Source organism: Lolium rigidum, chromosome 1 (assembly GCF_022539505.1).
Source record: "Lolium rigidum isolate FL_2022 chromosome 1, APGP_CSIRO_Lrig_0.1, whole genome shotgun sequence".
Lineage (NCBI taxonomy): Eukaryota > Viridiplantae > Streptophyta > Magnoliopsida > Poales > Poaceae > Lolium > Lolium rigidum.
The window spans coordinates 348,112,477-348,132,298 of record NC_061508.1 but is presented as its reverse complement, the minus strand read 5'-3'; the positions used below and the strand labels follow the sequence as shown (position 1 = coordinate 348,132,298).

The 19,822-nt window shown below is 46.3% G+C and overlaps 3 protein-coding genes and 1 pseudogene across 3 annotated transcripts; 3 read left to right on the top strand and 1 right to left on the bottom strand.

Annotated features, from left to right (window-relative positions):
- Positions 1 to 6,009: 6,009 nt before the first annotated feature.
- On the top strand, positions 6,010 to 13,049 carry LOC124664684 (annotated as a pseudogene).
- A 137-nt stretch (positions 13,050 to 13,186) lies between these two features.
- LOC124701412 lies at positions 13,187 to 14,563 on the top strand. The gene is made up of 2 exons (XM_047233460.1): positions 13,187 to 14,069; positions 14,173 to 14,563. Exons 1-2 carry the CDS (start codon positions 13,188 to 13,190, stop codon positions 14,197 to 14,199), a joined length of 909 nt encoding a protein of 302 aa, XP_047089416.1. The 5' UTR covers position 13,187; the 3' UTR covers positions 14,200 to 14,563.
- Positions 14,564 to 14,810: 247 nt separating this feature from the next.
- Positions 14,811 to 15,992, bottom strand: LOC124664677 (lysosomal Pro-X carboxypeptidase-like). The gene is made up of 6 exons (XM_047202140.1): positions 15,921 to 15,992; positions 15,678 to 15,833; positions 15,433 to 15,585; positions 15,241 to 15,319; positions 15,072 to 15,122; positions 14,811 to 14,988 (listed from the first exon to the last, which is right to left on the bottom strand). Exons 1-6 carry the CDS (start codon positions 15,990 to 15,992, stop codon positions 14,852 to 14,854), a joined length of 648 nt encoding a protein of 215 aa, XP_047058096.1. The 3' UTR covers positions 14,811 to 14,851.
- Positions 15,993 to 16,708: 716 nt separating this feature from the next.
- Positions 16,709 to 19,646, top strand: LOC124684559 (homogentisate geranylgeranyltransferase-like). Its single transcript, XM_047218843.1, has 14 exons — positions 16,709 to 16,751; positions 16,876 to 16,932; positions 17,409 to 17,448; positions 17,519 to 17,753; positions 17,847 to 17,930; positions 18,060 to 18,134; positions 18,226 to 18,309; positions 18,415 to 18,504; positions 18,590 to 18,691; positions 18,779 to 18,874; positions 18,946 to 19,017; positions 19,143 to 19,238; positions 19,345 to 19,449; positions 19,548 to 19,646. The coding sequence occupies exons 1-14, from the start codon at positions 16,709 to 16,711 to the stop codon at positions 19,587 to 19,589; spliced, it is 1,221 nt and encodes a 406-aa protein (XP_047074799.1). The 3' UTR covers positions 19,590 to 19,646.
- The last annotated feature ends 176 nt before the right edge of the window (positions 19,647 to 19,822 follow it).

Sequence of the window (19,822 nt, the reverse complement as noted above, 5' to 3'; positions counted from 1 at the left end):
TGTTCTCCTACCTTGGGTTACCGATTAATGATCGAGGCCTTACCACTGCAGACTGGGGTCCATTGACGACTAAGGTGGGCAAGCGCACCGATCCCTGGATGGGGAAACTCATGTCCTCGGCAGCCAGGCTTACTCTCATCAATGCATGCTTATCTAGTATTCCGCTTCATGCCATGGCTGTGTGCATGCTCGGGGATGGGACACATGGCGCCCGCTTCTATTGGGAAGCCAACAATGCTAAACGCAAATACCACTGGGTGAGGTGGTCGGCGATGTGTAAGCCGAAAAGCCTGGGGGGCTGGGTATTGTTGACACACGCCTCATGAACGCTTGCTTGATGGTCAAGTGGATTTGGAGGATCTACTCTGGCGAGCAAGGCCTTTGGGCGGATATCCTGAGGAGTAAGTACCTCAGGGATAAGGACCTAATGCTGATGTGCACCATCCAGGATCTCAGTTCTGGAAATCCATCTAGAAACTTAAACACCTGTTTCGCTTGGGAGCTAAACATCGTGTGTTCGACAGCAAGGCGACGAGCTTCTGGCGGGATGCGGTGGCAGGGGTCGGGACCCCTGTGCGAGCGGTTCCCCACGCTTTTCGCCGTTGCCGCTGATCAAGATATCTCGGTAGCATCTGCTCGCCATGGCGAGGCTTGGCACCTCCCGCTTCGCCGTGCGCTGGGTCATGGAGATCGGGTGGCCTGGGTCAACCTTATGAGGGAGGTTACAGTGCCTCAAACCTCGACTTTGCCGGACCAGGTGGCTTGGGCCTTAGAATCCTCGGGGAGATTCTCTATGCGCTCGCTTTACCTAAAGTTATGCCAGGGTACCCCCTCGAAATACTTTACTGACCTCTGGAGGCTCACGATCCCCATGAAGATTCGGATCTTCCTTTGGCAGCTGGCTAGGAAACGCCTGCCGTCTAATGATAATATCCGGCGATGTAGGGGGCCTTCCATGAGTCTCTGTGCCTTATGTGGGGCGGTTGAAGATAACAATCACATCTTCTTTGATTGCCCCTAGCTAAGTTCTTGTGGAGTGCAGTTAGGGAACTGCTCCGCCGCTCTTGGAACCCTTCTTGCTTCGCGGATGTCTTTAGGATCCTCCACGCTCAAGAGGGGCAGTCCAAACGGGTTCTTTGGATGGTGTGTACCGCTTTGCTTTGGACGCTATGGAACCTTAGGAACAAGTTCTCGATTGACGGGGTTTTCCCTCGCCAACCTGCTGATGCTCTATACAAAATGTCTATGTACTTGCAGGTGTGGAAGCTAGTGGCTAGGAGGAAGGACCGCGAGGCCGTGGAGTACGCGATTGGCCGGATCCGCACTCTCCATTCAACCATCAGAGATAGTGAGTAGCAGCCTTCCTCTGGTGGCCATGTATCTCTGGTGTTAGGCTTGGGCGATGTTGGGGCACCTACAGCCTTGGGTGTTTTTTTCAGTTTGTGTTGATCGCTCGTCTGTTGTATGGCTGCTGTGCTACTTTCGTGTTACTGTGTTGGTACTAGTTATGTGCTGCCGTTGGGGCTTTATTAATTTAAAGCCGGGCTCTGCTCGAGCCTTCCGTCTAAAAGATTAAGAGATCATGTCAAAAGAAGCATAACAATGGAGTGTTTCACTGATACCCACATCAATAAATCAAGGTTATCAAAACACTTCTTTTCTATTCATTGTCTTTCAAGAAATTTCATCTAATAGTAACGAGAGCATGCCAAAACTTTCTAGGGGATTTATTTGGATTCCATTGATAGTTTCCAATATTTTTGCAATACTCAAGGGGCTAATAGTACACACGTGTAGCTGGCTACCCATGCCTTCAACTCAGTAGCTGAAATTGGGATTTATACCTCAAATCGTTCATAAGCCAAAGGAGTTGCTAGCATCCCAAGAGTGTGAACCACAGTTTGCAGATAATTAAGCTTTTAAGCAATATCATACCTTTTGACTCACAACTTTCAGTTTGGGCATGCATCTTAGCTACCACTAAACTTCATATCCTTCAAACAAATCATTTTAAAAAGTGCTACCAAATTTATCATCATATCTACGGGGTTTAATATCTTCATGGTTAAACTCTTAAGACAGTTGAACATTACATAAGTCATCATTGAAAAAAAATTCTTATTGTATTTGATATTCTCGAGTGTAGAAATCATGAAAATGTATTCTAGAGGATCACAATATTTTTCTCAAGCTAGATAAAGATTTGAACATAGTGCATCAAAGCCCTAACTCTGCTCTTATGGAGACTAACAAAAATGAAGTGCATCCCTTATATAAGTACGGAACATAACTTACTCAAACAAGTCATTCAAGAGCAGCGGGATACATGCTTGTTCAAAACTTTATTGAATGAGAGCATTGCACATGATTCTAAACATGCAAAAGTAACTTCCCAAAGCTAGGCTCTTGCAAGAACCAAACTTGAATATATCACCAAAAGAAAAGAGAAAATGTAGTTTTCAAAAGAGAGTGTGAGAAATGGTTACCTCCCCAAGCTTGATTAAAGCAAGGGTGATGCACTCTTACCGTTGAGGTACGAATAACCCCTCTTTCATTGGACAAGAGCCTTTCCTTCAATGAACCTTCTTGGTTGTTGAAGTGTTAAGTTGAAGTAACCAAGTGGCTAGTGTGGGATTTTGAGTGGTTGGCACATACCGCTAATGTTTCCACACAAGGTTCAAGCCCCCTGCGAAAGTAACACACGAAGTGAAAAGCAAACGGTTCGGTATATGAATGGAGTTCATTCACCCAACCGTGAAGACAAAAGAAACAAAAAACAAACATATAACACTACAGAGAATTATAGGCTAGGGGGTTTCAAAGGCAGATGCATTAAAACAATATGCAATGGAACATGTAGAAGGCACTCTACTAACCTTAGCTTGTAAAAAATGAGTTTTTTGGGTACCTGTCTTTACTGCATTTGGTTGCCTCCTGGTACAGGCAAATGCGCCCGTACCAACGCTCGCTGTTTCTACTGGAAATTCTAGAAGTTTATGCACCTAGTGGCGAGATCGGTACTGGCGAGCGGTACGGCCGCATCCCGCCGTACTGACGCTCGCTAAACTTACAGTGACTTCTCTGGAACCATTTATGGTTTCTTCGTTGCATTGTAGGAGCGGTACAGGAAGGTGGTACGGGTAGATGCCCTCGTACTGGTGCCCGCTAAACTCCCTGGAGACTCAAAAACCATTGTAGGAGCGATACTGGTAGGTGCTTTGTAGAACTCTATGGCTCAAGGCTTGTTTAGAAATGTGGAAAAGAAGAACAAGAAAGGCAAAAAGATTCTTGGGAAGCCATTCATGATGCATCATTGCTATAAAGTGCTAGGGAACGAAGAAAAAGTGAAAGACCCGCAGGAAATTGGATGCGGCAACCATGCCCGCCAATGCAACCGGTGAAGCAACAATCATCGATGATGATGAATCAAGTGACGAAGGCAAGAAGAGAAGCTCCACTCCTCACTCGGTTACCAATGCAAGGAGGAATGTGCTTGGTGGGAAGGCAGCTAAAGATATGAAGGGAAATGATGACAAGACACTGCTTTGGATAGGATTGCAAATGCACGGTTCAAAGCAAATGAAGATAGGGAGGTGGCAAAAAACTTGGAGAAAGAGGCTATGGAGGCTCGAAGAGCCACTTTGGAGGAGAGGCTAGCCGCCAACGAGGAGAGGAAATTGGCTTTGGAGGAGAAGAAGCAAGCCAATGAGGAGCATCTACGCCTAGTGGAGGAAGAGAGGAAGCTCTTCTTGATGGACACTTCCAACTTGGATGAAAGGCAAACGGAGTTGCTCGCGACGAAGTGTTGGCAAAAAAGAGATTTTTGGTGACCAACATGAACACGCCTAGGACCGGCATGTTTGGAGGAGGCATGGGAGGCATGCCCGCCATGGGAGGCATTGGAGGCGTGGCCGGTATGGGAGGACCAAGCTATGGAGGAGTCTTCGGAGTGACCATGGGAGCATCGGTGAGTGGTGTCTATGGAGCCATGAGAGCACCACCGGAAGGATTCGTGGCCTCTATGAATCCTACTCTTCCTCCTTCAAGCCAAGGAGTCGATGAAGAAGAAGCAAAAGATGGCAATGAGAGCATCTCCAGTCGCGTCCCCCAAACCGTCCCCCAAAGCGATTTGGGGCGCGCCGGACAAAAAAAGCGTTCCAGCCGCGTCCCCCAAAGCCCATTTTTGTCCGGCGCGGCCCGATACGGTGTCCGGCGCCCCGAGCCCGTCCCCGTCCCACAGGGGACGCTCCGGGGACGCCGGACACAACGAAACGCGAGGCCAACCGACGCGGGCCCGACGCGTCAGCGGCACGGAAGGCTAAAACCTCAATGGCAGCCGAGGAGGACGACGTACTCGTCCTCCTCGCACTCTTCTTCCTCGGGGCCGGCGCGATCGACGCCGTCCTCGTCGTACCGGTCGGCGCCGTACACCGTTCCCAAACGGGAGGTCAAGGAGGAGCCGGCGACGCCCGTCAACACGAGGCGTGGCGGTAGCGGCGGCGGGCGACAGACAAGGGAGGCGCGGCGGCGCCCTCCTCATCCCGAGCCGGAGGTGAAGGAGGAGCCGGAGGAAGCGTCGCGGCGGCGGCTGCGGGTGGAGTACGAGCGGCAGCGACGGCTCATCGCCGGCGGCGACGACCCCGAGGACTGCCCGGGGCTGCGGGCGGCGTTCTGGCGTCCATGGACGACAAGGGCGCTGGAGGGGCAACCTGGACGCGGCGATCGCCATGTCCATCCGCGACTCCCGGCAAGCCGGCTGGTGGACCTCACCGACGACGGCGAGGCCGGACCAAGCGGCTTGGTGAAGGACGAGCCCGTGGACGAGCCCGTCGACGAGCGCGTCAAGCGGGAGGTCGTCACCGACGAGATGTACAACTTCCGAGCGGTACTACGACGCCTCCGGCCGCCGCAAGTGGTTCTAGATTAGGTTTAGTTTTAAAGTTAGTCAAATTTCGTTCGAATCTATGTAAGTTTGGACGAATCTAATCGAATCTAGTCAAGTTTAAAATTTGCGAAATTTTGTTTGGGGGACGCGACTGGGGAGCGACGTCCCCCAAACGCGGCACGAACGAAACACGTCCCCCAAACGCTCAATCCGGCGCGGTTTGGGGGACGGTTTGGGGGACGCGACTGGAGATGCTCTGAGTTGGAAAATGCGGAAGTGTGAGATTCTATCTTGCATTTGTGATATGCAAATCGTGTGTTTCCCTTTGTGTCCATTTAAACTATATGTTGTGTGTGGTTGTTGAACTATATGTTATGTGTGTTGCACTTTCCATTTGGATGATTTATGTGAGTATTTGATCTTGTTGAATGCATAGTAGCGTGTTAAAGTTTTTTTTTCCGTTAACACGCGCTGTATTTTAAAGCGCCGATGGAGGATCTTTTTATACCCACGCTAGCGCTGTAATTTACCGTCTCTGTTGGAGAAAAACATCTCGCAACTCGATATACTTTTGCAGCATCGGCGGCAGCGACTTATACAGCGCCGAAATATGGCCCATCGCGTGTTGAAGATGCTCAAAATAAAGAAAGGAAGAGGGGAATGCATAGACTGTAGAGAAGAAGGGTCAAAGCTCTGCTCTAGCTGCGTTGTGAAGAGCAAAATCCCTGATTTGTGAGCAATGGGGCGCTGCCACCGGTCGGGATTGAGCATCCTGTTCTCCGCCGCTGCCGCCGTTTCCTCGGCTTCCCGCGCCGGCGCGGCGGCCCGCTAGCTGTTCGCTTCTTGCTCCGCTACCCGACCTCTTTCCAAGCTCACACCTCCAGCTCCAGGCTCCAGCCCCCTCTCCACTCTCTCCGTCGAGCTCACCGACGCGCCCTGGCCCTGCGCGGGGCAGACCTCGGGCCTACCCTCTCCACTCTCTCCGTCGAGCTCACCGACGCGCCCTGGCCCTGCGCGGGGCAGACCTCGGGCCTACCCTCTCCGCCAAGCTCCACCGCCTCCTCATGACAACCCGGCGCAGCCTCCTGGTGTCCAAGGTCGCCCCGACCTCGGCCTCGGCATGGACTTCCGCGCCACCCGGACCTCTTCGCATTCGGCGGGCACGCGCTCCAGCTGGTCGACCCCGCGACGCTTCGGGGTCTATCCCCAAGGGACTTCGCCTTCGGGGTGCCCAAAACGTAACTGGCTGCACGGGCTGCTGGTGCGGCACCCTGAGCTGTTCTACTGAGCATCAAGGGCGTATGGCATTCGGTGTTCCTAGTTGGCAGGAACCGGCTGGAGGAGCTTGTCTAGGATGGCAAGCGGATGAGGAGGGTTGACAGGAATGGTGTGTTTGCGATTGATGGTCATAATGATGAGGATGATGAGGGAGATGGAAATGTAGTAGAGGGTTCGTCTGAGGTGGATGGTGATTTTGCGGACTTGTTTGAAGCTAGTGTCACTGGGGAGGACTGGAATGTGGTGAGTGATGGAGGTGGGATTGAGGGGGACAGCGAATGAAGAAGAATGTGGTACAAGGGAGCTGGTTCACCAGTGGTAATGAGCATGATGTTTGATGAAGAGTGTCTATCTGCTACTACAATTTTACCCAGGCTGTTGATGAGTACCAGGAATTGGTCCAACTGCGCGCATTCCTCTCAGCATCGACAGTAGTAGCCACAAGTATTAGTACTTGGGAGCTTAATTTGATTCTGACGATGAAGGTATGTTCTTGTTACTTGTGACTCTAGCCCATTAAGTTGTAGCAACTTTCACCTTTGGATGTCTGACTTCTAGCCTAGCTTGTACCGACCTGATTAAGAACAATAAGCATGCCTGTTTCTTGTTACAGTCTGGTTCCTCACAATGTTGCCCTCTAGTAATTTTCTCATTTTCCTTCCTTATAAGCCATGCTTCTTCCCGCTCCGCGTCCTCGTGTCAATGAGTCCGTGTGGACGAAGAGGTGCTGAGCGGCTGGAAGAGCAAGTAGAAGGGGAAGAGCTAAGCAGCAGCAAGCGCACGGAAGCTAGTCTGCTGTCAACTGGTATGTTCCTCTCCCCTAAGCTAGTAGAAACAAAACTTCCGTTACATGTGCCAGCTGATTGCATCAATTAGCTCTAAATTCCCTTTCTTGATCTGAAGAATCGTGATGTTCTGCATGTCATTTTCAGCTTTATTGATATACTGAGTTTTATTCTATGTGTTCATGTGAATAGGATAAAATTGAAAAAAAAAAAGCAAAATGAAAACAAAACTTACAGAAAGCATGCCCTTTTATGAAGTACTCCCTTTGTTCCTGTTGAATAGCTAATTAGCTCGCATCAATTAAAACGGACTGGAGGGAAAACTAAGTAAGCTTCAGCGTCGCGGGAAGCCGCGCCCGTGGTTGCCTTTTTTATATGATTGTTTAAAAATGCACTAAATATTCAAATCTGAGCGTTTGTTCTGAATGTTTCAAATATTTGTTGAATATTATGCTTTCCTTGCTATTAAATGTAGGACATTAGTACTTGAATGACGGAAGCAAAATATGTCTGTAGTTTTGACATAGAAGTAAAACAAACACTGACTATAGCCCAACCGGACACAGATACTTCTAATACACACACATGTACCTATGCCTGAATGTGGCAAGGAAACTACAAAGGTTGAATTAAGTTGAATACGGTAGTATGCTTCAGTACAATTTATGCAGGGTGGAGAATGGTGTTGGTATTAAATATTAATATGAACTTGCACTATTCTATACAAAACTGGGCCACTTATTTCAAAAGTTACCCACACCATAACTTGGAATCTTTGATTTGGACTATGCAGGTCTCAGCCAACCAAAATAACAATGCAAAATTATTGGTAATTCATTGGATATCGTTGATCTGGAATATTTAAAAAAAAACATGAGAACATATGTTAATATATTAACAAATATTGTAATATTAGCGGACGAGAGTTGGCGTTTCCAACATAGAGTCATCTCCTAGCGGAGCTGCAAAATCTTTTGGTCCATGCTAGTTGTAGCACCAATGTGGTGGCATGGTATTCTTCTCGTTAAATTTTCGTATTTAATGAGTACAACATACATGGTGCCCTTGAAGGGGGAGAAATTTATCCCTCCCATGTCTCGCAGCTCCTGCGATGTCTACTCCTTTTGTTGCTTCCACAATTGTTTTTAGAACTTGGTTTCTTCTGGTTTTTGTGTGCTGGAACCGTTTTAAAACTCGATGGTGTAAAACTCTTGTTGGGTGCCCTAGAGCTTTATATATATAAAGCCAGGCAATACCCTGCTATCTGGGGAAAAAATCATTTGCATCGTCATCCTCGGTGGGGCTATGTACCCTTCCTCCAGGTGCTCCCTCACCGACCACCTATCTGTGTCCTACCATCATCAGCACCCCGTCTACCTTCCTCACGGGTGCCGACCTCATTCTGCATCACCCGCACTCGCGCTGTCGCCTCAGCTCCCGGTGTCTGCGCCGTCCCTTGGATCATGCTCACCATGCATCACATCAGTTCGTGCTGCTGCTTGGTCTAGGTTGGGCCGCCGCTGCAAGATAAACATGGGGAGAGAAAGTATAAAACAAACTCAAGGTCTCTCTCTCTCTCTCTCGAGATTTTGGCCGTACAACGTATATTCAGTATTTGGCACTGTGTTATTAAAATGTCATATGAATCCTATGGACCCGCCATATTCTGAACCAATGAAAACAAGGTACCAACCGAGAACATATGCCGTCTGGAGCAACCTCGCATTTTCTAGTGGTGTTTCACTCCGTACGGAGTTTTTGTCGTTTCTCATTTTTCATGCGCTACATTGACTTCATGCAATCATTTATATCACCGGGTATGCCGTGGCACATACCGTTTACTTAAGAAAGATTGGATTGATCATTTACCAATACAATTTATCTGATTCACCCGAAAAACCAACTTGGGAATTAAGACAATATATCTCTTCATTTTAGCTTATGTCCTGGCAATACTCCCGGCAGTCAATTAGTCAGAACTAAAACATAATGGGTTCCAACTGTTCGTTGCATCTTGCTTGGCCTGAAGGTATGGACACGTCCATTATCTTTGATTTGGGAAGAAATTTTCTACCAAACATTTGTTTCATAAGCTTATGAACTTTACTGTTGACTTGGCAATTTTCTACGGATGGTTTTTTACAGGGAAGCACTTACGCAATGACGTGGAGGTCAGGTGGAGCAAATATGGCCTACATTCACGGTAGGTGAAATTATTTGTGCCAACCAAAAGGGCGTAAGTCTTAGGCTCTTAGCACTATTGATCTCATGCCTCCTAAACACTAGCTAAAAAAAACGAAGGGGCAAGCCTTACCAAAAGACCCAGAAACGTAAAACAAAAAAGGTAGGTGTAATTTAATTAGGCCCACTCATCCCGCATTGATGATGGTAGATTGGAGGAAGGTCTGACCGTCTTTGCCATGAACGAACAGGAGCCCTCCGTTCTTCCTCAAAAAAAAAAAAAAAAAACCAGGAGCCATCCGTTGCAGCGCGCGGGTGATCTCACTGCCGCTCCCAATTTTTGGTTTGATGCGAGAAACCAGCAGCCGTGCCCAAGGTTTCGGTGCCCCTAACGCAAACGGACACCAGATGTTGAATTGTAACGCTACAAATTAGAAATTAAGGAGTAGAAGATTGGCGGCGGCACGGGGCGCGCGAGCGTGCGCCTTCCCTCTTGGGGACCGCAGTCCCAGCGCGATTCCCCAGAGCACCCGGCCCTATAAATTGCGCTCCCCGCACGTCCTGCAGACCATCCAACTGTGCTCTCCGCTTTCTCTCCAGTAGACTGTTCTTCCTGCAACGAGGCAGCCATTAGAGGAAGGTTGGAAAAGGTGTGCTGTTCTTTGGGTTTCTCCGGGATCTTGGGTGTTGTTTCCTTTTATGTGTTTGATTGATTATGGGTGTTGTTTCATTGTATATTATGTTTGTTAGACTGGAAGGCATGGCCAGCGGTGACCGAAGGCATGGAAAGGAACCGGCAGCGGTGGAGGAGGACAACTTCCCGGAGGGGCTGCGCGTGCTCGCCGTCGACGACGACCGCGTCTGCCTCAGGGTCCTGGAGGCCGTTCTGCGCGAGTGCAAATACAAGCGTGAGCGCTCTCGATCTGCCTCCTCCTCTCCTTTTGCCTTAACCCATTAGAACCAGTCGAAGATAGGAGTAATCCTTGCCATGCTTGTTTCCTTGGGTTTGATGCAGCAACGGGGGTGAGGGACGGAAGGACGGCGCTGAAGCTGCTGAGGGAGAAAGGGGAGGATCACTTCGACCTGGTGATCACTGACGTGCACATGCCGGACATGGACGGCTTCCAGCTCCTCGAGCTCATCGGTCTCGAGATGGATCTGCCAGTCATCAGTATAATTAATCTCTCTCTTGCACTGTCCAGCTTTGCCAGCGAGTGTTTTACTTTTTATTTCCTGTCTCGGTTGATATTGCTAGCTCACGGTAATTAAGAACGTTTATAGTCCTCGCGCATGGGTTTGGCAATATTTCCATATATGGTACTAGTACATGCATTGAGTGGTATAGAAGCACGTGTGTATATGTGTTGTTGCACACACACACCCCCTAGTTTTGGTAGGGAAAATCAAACGATTTTTTTCCCGAAATGGGGACATAACCCCAACCTCAACATTTTATTAACTTATTATCAAACGAAAGCATCGTGTTTATCGACGGAGCAGTGCGGTCCCATCTAATGCATCATCTTTATCGGCATATAGCAATACAGTCCCATCTAACCATTCGTCTTGTAGCTCGGATGGCTAACGGGGAACCAAGCAGAGGTCGATTGGCACATGGGTTAGATGGTGGCGGGACCGGCTATAGTGGTGGTTCATGAGGGTGGGGTGGTAGAAGACATGACAGTCGACAGGCGAGGAGTTGGCGATAATGGTTAGTGTTAGGAGTACAGGAGGTGGCAGCTGATATGAGGAGCCTCCCGAACAAGATTAGGATCCCAGTCTTTTGAAAAGAATCCAATTTTAGCCCGAACCAATTTGGTCCCATCTAACCGTGCACTAGTCAGATCCGACGGCTAGTAGAGCGGAGGTGAAGCGACACATGAGTTACGTGGGGGAGGGGGTACCGGTTCATGTGGTTGTGTGGTACAAGATATGTAATTCTAGATAATTTGCTTGTCTTAATCTTATACCTAATCCATGAACTATGCAATTTTATATCATACGTACAAAAATCGAAATAAATAGATACATGTGGTATCAGTTGGACTAATGATGGATCTTCCAATAATTAATTGTTAAAGTCTCCGCTTCAACTAAGTTTACATTCATGCTTAAAAAAGAGACAGTTTTTATACCTCACGTGACACAAGTTGATGGTCTTTAAACCTATTTACTCTGAGAATAACATATAAAGTAGGAGTACCACTTTTATGTAGATGTATTGACTGGATCTACCATGTGGATATGACATATAAATTTGCAGTTCCATCAATTTTAAAGAAAATTTAACTAAAACACATATTTATTTGTCTAAGTTTTAATAATCAAACTGTATGCCATGCAGTTAATCATACAAAACCTGAAATTTTAGATGACCGCTTTACATGAATAAGAAAATTGCTTGGGATGATAGCTACTACCTAGTAGGCTAGGGGGAAAAAAGGTGGTCAATACCAGTACTTGATCGTCATCAATAATTAGAAGTTATGAACATGGTGTGATGGTTTCTATATATGCATTGTGTTATGGTTACTTCTTTGCCCCTTATTTCTGATTCTTTCTGTTGGGTATGTAAACTTTACCCCATTTATTTTTCTTTGAAGCATGCATAAAACTGACCGTTGTTGTGATGCAGTTTTTCCCATCATGTGTAACATATTTGCTTCCCCAATTCCGTGGTCATTACAAATATTAAACTCAAATATCTGATCTGGAACCATTAGGATAATTTAATTTCAAGTTTTATAGTTTTAAAATTTCCAAAGTCCAAAGCTAAATTTCGGGCCATATGTCATGCAGTGCTATCTGTGAATGGAGAAAAGGCAACAATGTACAAGGGGATAAAGCATGGGGCATGTGACTATATTGTGAAACCCGCGGATATCAAGGAGATCAGAAACATATGGCAGCATGTTGTAAGGAAAAACCACGTCGCTGTGATCCACAACAGCAGTGACAGTGATGATGCTGATCAGAGGGTGGCACGACCAGTGATTGGTAAGGGTGGCGCAAAGAGAAAGAAGTGCTCAAAGAAGAAGAGAAATGATGGAGAAGGCTCGATGATGACAACAGAGGAAGAAGGCGGAACACCTGGAAGAAACCAAGGGTGTCATGGACCGGTGAGCTGCACAACAGGTTCCTGGAAGTTGTCTACCGACTCGGCATCGACAGTAAGATCTCACAATTTTTTTTCATTGCTTATTCACCAAAAAAATTTGTTTACGGTTCTTGGGTTTTTTTTAATTAAATGTTATGATTACCTAAATGCAGGGGCGGTTCCAAAGACGATACTACAAATGATGAATGTCCATAACCTTAGTAGGGAGAACGTTGCAAGCCACCTACAGGTTTAACTTCTGTATATCCTTATGCTTCACTAATATGCTTCTGTTCATATTATTTCTAGGCTAAAAAAACGTTTATTAGTCCAATCTTTAGTGATGCATTCATGCATCTTTTAGATGTGTGTAAGAAAAAAAATGCTTCCTTTGTGAAAATGTGAGATATATCTGATATGTTGCATGCCCCCAGCCCCCAACATTGTCTAGGGCTTTTGAAACAATGTAACACCATCATATCTTTTTTGCTTCGCACATGCCTTCCATTTCTTTCCTATGAGCATGAATCTCATATATGTTCTTTCATATATATTGTCATTTCAGAAATATCGCTTGTTTCTGAAGAGGGTCACCGATGACCCCATGAAGCCTAATCATATGGGTGATTCGTTTGAAAGCGGGCGAAATGCCTCGTACATGGGCATGTGTCACCATGGAGTCCTGCCGTCATCAGCCCTTTGTCCCTGTGGTTCTCACAATCTCAACGCAGCTCCTCCATCAATATTAGGACCTCACGGTCTGTCTATTCAGCCCAGGAACTGGGCCATGGGCACGGTCGGCAATGGTGGCCTCATGCACTGACACGAGGAAGCCGCCACGCTTCGGGTCCTCCTGTCGGCCTGTTCGCGGACACATCAGATCAGCCAATGCAGGATGCATTTCCTCGTATCCATTTCCGTTACGGCAAAGCCTACGACAGCGTCCTGCGTCGAGAAACTGATGGAGGTGAACACAAGCGTGGTGCCTTCCTCCCATCCTGGCACCTACTCCGCCGCAGCAGAAATGCCAAATGGTGGGCAGTTAGAACCTGCAAACCAGTTCCCGGTGCAACCTCAAGAACAGATCGGCCATTTCTCCGGTCCGATGGGCATGGCACCTTCTGCGATGGGCACGCATGGCGACACCCAGCTCCCGTACCTTGCTGGGAACTGTAGCAATCCATGGCAGAATAATGTGGCGCCATCAAGTTTTGCTGGTTCTATGGTTGGAGCACCTCTCCTCCCATCATCACAGGTGAACGTCAACCTCCCCCAGATCAACCAGACAATATTTGCACCCTCATCTAGCGAGATGGCCGTGTTTCAGAATGAGCAGCAGAATCAGATGGCAGGGACCAACATCAACAACACCACATCAGTGGGTATCTACAGTGAGCAGATGACGCCATTATTCAACATGGCAAGCAACGCAGCGCCAGTGGAGATGACCAATGCCAACTTCTCACCAATGAATCAGATGATGGTCAATGGGGGAAGCACCAGCTCTCCATGGCTTAACCTTCAGGTGGGCAACCCTGTCGCGCCGCCGGCTCAGATGGCTAATGGTGGTGGAAGCAGCAGCTCCGCATTGCCTGGCCATCTGGACAGCTCTGTTGTGCCGCCGGCTCAGATGGTTAATGGTGGTGGAAGCAGCAGCTCTGCATTGCCTGGCCATCTGGGCAGCTCTGTCGCGCCGCAGACTCAGATGCTTAATGGAGGGGAGGGTGCATCTGGCATTCTACCTGTGCAAGATGATCCAGCTGGGTGGCAAGCTTCTGATCATCAGCCAACTTACAGCACTTCTAACTTCCTGGAGGATATTTTTGCCAGCATGGCTAGTCAGGTAACAACTTTTCTCATTCACTCTGCCTACTTTTCAGGCTCTGCATATGAATTTGCTAAGCATGTCAGGTGTATCTGAATCTGAACTTCTTTTCTTGCTGCAGGATTTCAATCCAGATGCTGTTTGGTGAAGAATATTAGTCCCTTTGTTCGCCCCACCTGCGCCAGAGATGTCTCCGCATTTTGTGCAGGCCAGATGCTGATCATCAGCCCATGGTTCTTGCACATTGTATCTGCGGAGTTGTGCGAAAAAACGCCGAATTGTAGTAGGTAGTTAGAAGCAGGGTGTGGGCTTCTACTTTACTTCAGATTTGTTTTAAATTAGTCCTTGTGTTTGAAGGATCATAAAATAACTTTATGTTGCCAACATTGAAGAGGACGTGTGGAATAATTGGCTATACGCATCGTAGATGCAGAGCCCCGGTTGTACTAAGACTTCCATATTCTAGAATGGAAATAAGTTTATGTTATGTCATGTGGAACCATTTTCATGTACTTGTTATCAGTGCAATGATGTATTGCTGCCTCTATTCCTGAGATCCCCCTGCAAATAAAAACATGGCCAGCATTGCACCCGCACATCATATATAGGCACATCAGTCTCAAAAGTGACTGTTCAAGTTTTATAATTTCTGATGTTGGGTGACCGAAGCTACTGAATTTGCAGCTGCACTAATGTTAATTTTCTTTGTCTATCACCCTGTAAATCACAGGAATTTTTTGTATTTTGTATGGAGCCAAATATTTCTTTCCATGGGACTGTTTAAAACAAATACTGCCTTCTTACTGCGACATCTCCGCAGTGTCCTGGTTATACTGATCTATCCACCCCTGTATAATCTCAACTTCTTGCCTCCTTTGTTCTACCACCCAGTCTGGATCCTCCTTGGTTGCAGACCTGAAGTCCAGATGATGAGCCCCTGGACACCACCATCACAAGAAGTAAACCATGAGTAAGCCAGTTCTAGAATATTTTTGCTCTCCATATTGTGAAACTGTTTACCTTCCTCTGTGACGAGAGCAATGATGCTGGATGATATGTTCTTGAGAACCCTGATAGTAATTTGAAAGAAATGATTATAAATGTTTACTGTAGTTAACGTCTTATCTGAATGACTGAAACTACTTTCATCAACATGAATAATTGAGATGGTAATTCTTCTAATCTTATCCGCCTCGACTCCACGGGTCGCGCATCCCGTTGGAGAAGATGATGTTGCTCCCAAACCTCTTGAGAACTTGATAAATTTTCTGCCAACGGTAGCACAGTACCAGGTGAGCACTTGCAGACTGCAGCCCAACAATTGTTGGTACTGACGGTTCATATCTCATCATCAGTATAATAAATCCCAAAGAATACTTACCGTGCCACCATACTCGGTAGTGATCCAGTGATCCCTCGGCCGAACTCCGTAGCTCTCGACACATTCCTCGGACCCCTCCTCGTAACTGAAGCCGGATGGTGGGAACATGCTCTCGCTTGACACGTTCATCGGCATGATCATCTCGGTGCAGGCCTACACACAATTCGTTTCAGGAAACACATATATGATATTGTCAGAGTTTCAGTGAATATCAGTACATCACACTGCCTGTCAGGTTTCTCTACCTGCCAGACCCAGCCGCTGAGGCCATGGGGGTCATCCTCACCCTCCACCTTGAAGCACTTCTGGTCACCCATGTAATTGTAGTACAGGCTCGCTGCTGCGAAGGCCTTGTCAACGACGTCTGCTCCCGCGGGGAAAGCGTCAATGATCTTGCACATCTGCAGAGAAATTCATAAGAGGTTAATAATTTTGTGTAATACAGACAAAAGTATTATGGGGTTGTAAAACAGGTCAAAGTGACGAACCTCCTTGACAGGGTTGGCAGGCAGATTCTCCAGGAAATCGGTATATGGAAGATAACTAGAGCTAATCGTCATAGTCTGACCGACCGCACCAACGAAGGGGCTATTTGCATCTAGGTAAGAGAATCGATCATCCATCTTATTGTTCTAGATTGAAGCCTTCTTGGTGATGTTTTCCTTGTATCAAGAATGGACTAGAGACCGTACAATGCTTCGTCTCCAGCGGAGTTGCCAAAAAATGTGTTAGACCCTAAAGTTTTCGGCTAGAGGTAGACCTGCGAATTTCCGGCCAAGACCAAAAACCTCTTGCCTCGATGCTAGGATGGAAATACTCTGGCTCACACAGTTACACTGACACATCCTCGTGCACTGTCGATGCCGGGAGCGATACGCCGTAGATGGTCAGAGCAAGATGTGTGCACATAGGTGATGCCTTGATGGCGGTGGCTAACATGGCTCCAAGAGAAGAGCGGTACACGAAATACTCCAAGAGTAGGCCCATGAGCATAGTCACCCCTGGCACGTCTCAGTTTTGGCAAGTCAGATTGCCGCTCGTAGTCGCAGCGCGTCACACTGCCTGTCCGTCGTCCACACTCCTGCGTCATCTGTCACCAGCTAGCGCACATCATACATCGGCATGCGGCTGGATCACGCACGCCATGCAATTAATCAGCAAGAAACCCATCTAAACCCCACCCTCGTCGTCGTCTACTTCCCCACCGATGATCGATGCCATCTCCTCCTCCGTCCTCCCGGCTTCTCGTTTAGGTCGCCGGCCGGCGACCACGAAGATGGAGGCCACCGTGGCGGCGCCGGCGGCGCAGCTGTTAACAGGTAAATCACGTTTCTTCGATCAGAACTACCTCTCTTGATTGATTGTTGCGTTCGATTAGATTAGATTTGAATTGAATCGGGGGGTTTTCATTTGCCGTCGTTTCGTACGTCTGGTGTGATGCAGATAGGAGAGCGCCCAGATGTAGGGCTCAGTTGGGAGCGACGAGATTTTCCTGCCCAGGTATATTTTACGCGTTTGATCTGTTTCTTGGTGATTTCCATGTTGTTGTTGTATTTTCACTGGGTACAAAACTACAAATCAGCATTTCAAGACAGGAAATGCAGAACTGAAAAATAAGGGGGGGAATTGAGACTCTGAACGGAGCCAGATGGCGTAATTCTCGTTCCAGGATGGAATATAGATTCAGGGATTGCACAACTGAGAAAAGAAAAACGTGCCTTGTCTTTTTTGGGAGTAGTACATATATAGTACTGTATATAGAACTGCAATTTTTTTATGTAGAAGAGCTGGAATATGCCTTGTTTTCAATTCGAGTTCGTTACAACAAAGTAACAATATGTGGAGGTACATTGCTTGAAATGTGTGTAATTTCTTCCTCAAATAGTACATGTTATGAAGTCTACATTTTCTCCAAATCAATCATATATATGACTGAATTTGACAAACTGTTGTGCCTTTGATTTTGCAAATTACAGGCAGATTTGCAGTGGAAGCTTTTGCAGCCCAATCTCAAAGGCAAGTAAATCGTCTTCGATATCCGGTTTATCTGCATCGTTCTTATTTATGTTGGTTTGTTTGCAAACAGCAGTGCTACTACTGCCAGGCATAGATTCAGTGCCACTTCTCAAGCTACTAGCCCTAGAAGAATCAGAAGGAGGCAGTGTGCAGATGATCATCCAGACTTCCAAGTTGGATGCAGCGAGGTTGCTCGTGATCAGCATCATCTCGACGCGAATAGGTTTGAGGAAATCCGTGGAGAAGTTTCAAAGAAATTGCTCGCTTTCCAACAGTTTTGCAGGCCACACACAATCTATGGCACTGTGAGCTCTGGCATCACTGATTGAAATTTACATGTGTAGTTTGGGATGCATACCGACTGATGCGTTGTTTTTTTGTGGATCATGCATTTTCAGATAATAGGTATAACTTCAGTGTCTCTTCTGCCAATGAAGGGCCTAGATGATTTTACCATGACGGTACTACGAGGATATCTTGAGGTATTGTAAATTCTTAATATCTAATGAGTACTATGTATGCTCTAGCAATATACATAACGGTTTGTCGAATTACAATCTAATTACACCTTTAGTTTTAGAAAAGTGCGGAAATTTTTCTTTCATTTGCAGGCTTTGGCAGCGGCTTTATGTATGAACATATATGTGGTAGGACTGAATCAGATATTTGACATTCAGATTGATAAGGTAGTATTTTTTTCTCTCTTGCAGTTTGACAACACTGTTATTCGTGTGTTAACATGGAATTACACTGACTAAATTATACTTTGTTCTGGAGGTCAACAAGCCAGGCCTTCCATTGGCGGCTGGGGAATTTTCCATAACAACCGCTGCATTCTTAGTACTCATATTCTTGATCATGGTATATTATGTTCAGCACAACAAGAAAAATAGCAGGTCATTCTAGTGTGAGAAAAGCACAGGCTTTGGGTCTAGATACATTATATATTGTAAATTTTATTTTCAGAGCTTTAGCATCGGAATACATTCTGGATCGGCGCCATTGATGTGCGCATTAATTGTCAGCTTCATCCTTGGAAGTGCATACTCAATTGAGGTAAGTAGCACTTAAATTCCAAAGTTCCATGATTTCATCAAGCATCAAGTTATGAGCATTTTTTTTCATATTAAATATTTTCCAGGCTCCATTTCTCCGGTGGAAACGGCACGCGTTCCTTGCTGCATCATGTATCCTGTTTGTGAGGGCTATACTGGTCCAGTTAGCATTCTTTGCACACATGCAGGTACTCAGCGCAGTCCACATCTTCATGGCACTGCCAATCCTTACTGATTTGGCTTTCTTGGGTTAACGTTTGATGGTTCATTTACAGCATCATGTTCTGATGAGGCCCTTGGCACCAACAAAATCACTTGTCTTTGCAACATTTTTCATGTGCTGCTTCTCTGCAGTCATAGCTCTATTCAAGGTAGTTAAAATCCAATTAATTTATGTTTTGTTATCCTCAAAATTATTGTTACTAATATTCTGAGCTTTCAGGATATTCCTGATATTGATGGAGACCGGGATTTTGGCATCCAATCCTTGAGTGTGAAATTGGGCCCTCACAGAGTAAGAACATACATCTTCAACCATAAAAGAAAAACACTGCTTCTACCTTTCACTGACTTGGTTTTCAAGAAAAACAAATATCAGTGTAAATTAGTGCAAATTTGATCTCGTTTTTTCTGCTCTAGGTATATCAACTATGTATAAGCATACTGTTGACAGCCTATGGGGCTGCCACTCTGGTAGGGGCTTCATCCACAAATCTCTTTCAGAAGATCATCACTGTGAGCCATCCATTCTCAAAGTTTTCCAAAATAAGAGAGAAATACAAAAAAGTAATAAGTAAATATTATCATTTTGTTGCACATGTGCAATGCATTCATCATCTAGGTATCCGGCCATGGCCTGCTTGCTTTCACGCTTTGGCAGAGGGCACGGCACTTTGAAGTTGAGAACCAAGCGCGTGTCACATCATTTTACATGTTCATTTGGAAGGTAATTAATGAAGTTGCTGGCTTATATTGTGCCTTCTGTCAGCCATGACTTTTGCTATGTATCTCTAATGCTTATTTACACTTTTTTTTTGAACGCAGCTATTCTATGCAGAGTATTTTCTTATACCATTTGTACAATGAGAATGTACAAGGGCCGGCATTTCTGAACTATGTACGCATGTAGAGCAAATTAGGTGGGGGCTAATGCTTGGTTTGTATTTTTATTTCATCATCGGCAATTCGATATTCGGGAGGAAGAGGCAAATGTTGGACGTGTAATTCAGACAGTCCCTTCACTAATCTGACATAGATGTTCACTTTGTGCACTATCAGAGAGACACGTCATTTCTTGAATTCAGCGGGATACAATGATT